Source organism: Thermoascus crustaceus (genome assembly GCF_041956765.1).
Source record: "Thermoascus crustaceus strain CBS 181.67 unplaced genomic scaffold VTN00scaffold_25, whole genome shotgun sequence".
NCBI lineage: Eukaryota > Fungi > Ascomycota > Eurotiomycetes > Eurotiales > Thermoascaceae > Thermoascus > Thermoascus crustaceus.
Window position 1 is genome coordinate 871 of NW_027192550.1, and position 2,256 is coordinate 3,126.

At 45.1% G+C, this 2,256-nt stretch overlaps 1 protein-coding gene across 1 annotated transcript; it reads right to left on the reverse strand.

The window, feature by feature from the left end:
* Window positions 1-352: 352 nt before the first annotated feature.
* Window positions 353-2,059, reverse strand: VTN00DRAFT_5204 (uncharacterized protein; the record flags this gene model as incomplete). Its single annotated transcript, XM_069431711.1, has 2 exons — window positions 353-910; window positions 1,526-2,059. 2 exons carry the CDS (start codon window positions 2,057-2,059, stop codon window positions 353-355), a joined length of 1,092 nt encoding a protein of 363 aa, XP_069282716.1.
* Window positions 2,060-2,256: the final 197 nt, after the last annotated feature.

Consider the following 2,256-nt stretch of genomic DNA (forward strand, 5'->3'; position numbering starts at 1 on the left):
TGAACTGCCCATTAATTATGCCACTGTCTAACACTTTTTCCACCTCATAGTCTTGATCATCATCTGGGTTCTCTGGTAGAATCTCTTCAGTCTCAGTGATCGGTTGGGCGTTCTCTGGCGCTGGTTCCAATAATGATATATGAAAAACTGGGTGTATCTGCATAGTATCTGGCAATTTGAGGCAGAAATTGACCTCTCCTTTCTTTTCTTCAATTTCAAATGGGCCAATCTTCTTAAAATCCAATTTGTTATTTGGCCTTTTTGTCTTCACATTTTTCCGAAGGAGATACACTTTATCTCCTGCCTTCAAGTCTGGTCCCTTCTTATGGTGTTGATTGTAGTACTTGGCAGTTCAGTATGCAATAAACTGAATATCTAGATTCAATTGTTGGTGAAGCTCTCTTAGCTGGTCAGCTCGGAGGATTCCTTTCTGTGCCAGAACCTTGTCTGGTTTCAGTTCCTGGTAGGCCGACGGTTCAAACCCATAGTTGGCATAGAACGGTGACTCCTGGGTAGTCTCATTCTTGGCGCTGTTATATGCGAACTGGGCCATAGGTAAAAGTTCCACCCAGTTATCTTGTTGGTAGTTGATATAGCAGCGCAGGTACTGTTCCAGGGTTTGATTCATTCGTTCTGTTTGCCCATCAGTCTGGGGGTGAGCTGTTGTGGAGAGCTTATGCTTGGAGCCAAGTTGGCGGGTCAAGGTTTGCCAGAATCCTGAGGTAAAGAGCTTGTCTCTATCGGACACAAATTCTTCTGGCATTCCATGGTTCCCAAAAATGATCTGTAAGAATGTGTATGCCAGTTCCTCGGCATTGGATGATTTCTTGTACGGTAGGAAGTAGGCATACTTGGTCAGTCGGTCCACTATGACCAGAATGGCATTGTATGTTATTCCAGTTAGGGGTTCCTTTGATTCAGGCAAGTCTGTGATAAAATCCAGTGATATAGACTGCCAAGGTCTCTCTGGTGCTGCCAAGCTTTGTAAAAGACCATATGGTGCATGTTGTGCCGCCTTGCTTCGAATGCAGAGGTCGCATTGTGACACTATTCATTGCACCATTTTTCTCAATCCTGGGAAGTAGAAATTCCTGGTGATCCTTTCAATAGTTTTTTCTATCCCCTGGTGACCGTGAGCGGGGGCTTCATGGATGTCTCTGACTAGATTCTCTCTTAATTTGGTGGGAACATAGACCAATCCTTGGAATAGGATGATATCTCCTTCCCCCTTGGTTATATTGGGATCATTCTCGACCCCGTTGAGTTCCTTCGCCATTGAATCCTTTTGGTAGGCTTCCTTAATCTTTTCCATCCAGGTGCTGGGTCCTAGTCTTAGAGCGGGTGCAGCTTGCCTGTCCACTATGAGGGTCCCATCTGTCTCTTGCTGAAAAATCGCGGGTTGTGGAGAAGGCTCTCCCTCTTGGTAATCTGGTCTTCAACTGAGTGCATCTGCTCAGGCATTTTCTGAACCTCTTCGGTAGGTAATCTTAATGTCATAGGGAGCCAATTCTTCCACCCATCTGACCTGTCTTTGGGTCAACTCCTTGGAGGTGGTGAAGTATGCCAGGTTCTTATGGTCGCAATAGATCACAACCTGGTGCTTTGCTCCCTCTAGGTAGTGCCGCCATTCTTTCACTGCTGCCATGATGGCCAGAAGTTCCTTGTCATGAATGTTGTAATTCAATTCCGGTGGGGTCATCTTTCGTGAGTAGAAGGCAATTGGATGCAGTCGTCCCTGCTCATCAGGTTGATTGATGCATGCTCCTATTGCGAAATCTGAGGCATCTGTTTCAATGAAGATAGGTTTCTCTGGGTCAAAAATTCCTAAGACTGGTGCTTCACAAAACTTCTGCTTAAGGAGATCAAATGCCTTCTGCTGCTCTTTTTTCCATTCAAATTTCTGGTCCTTTCGGGTGAGCTTTGTCAAGGGTTCCACAATCTTGGAGTAGTTCCATATGAACTTCCAATAGAAGTTGGCAAATCCAAGAAAAGCTTGTGTCTCCTTGACTGTTGTTGGCTCGGGCCATCCTTGTATGGCTGTGACCTTTCCTTCATTCATTTCAACATGTCCCGGGGAGATCATGAAGCCAAGAAACTCTGTTCTCTGGGTATGCCATTCACATTTTTCTGGTGCAACTGAGAGTTTTTTCTCCTTCAGGGCTTCTAACATCTTCCGCATATGTTGTCTGTGTTCTTCTAAGGTTTCTGAGTAGATAAGGATGTCATCCAAATAGGCCATGCAAAAGACATCCAGGT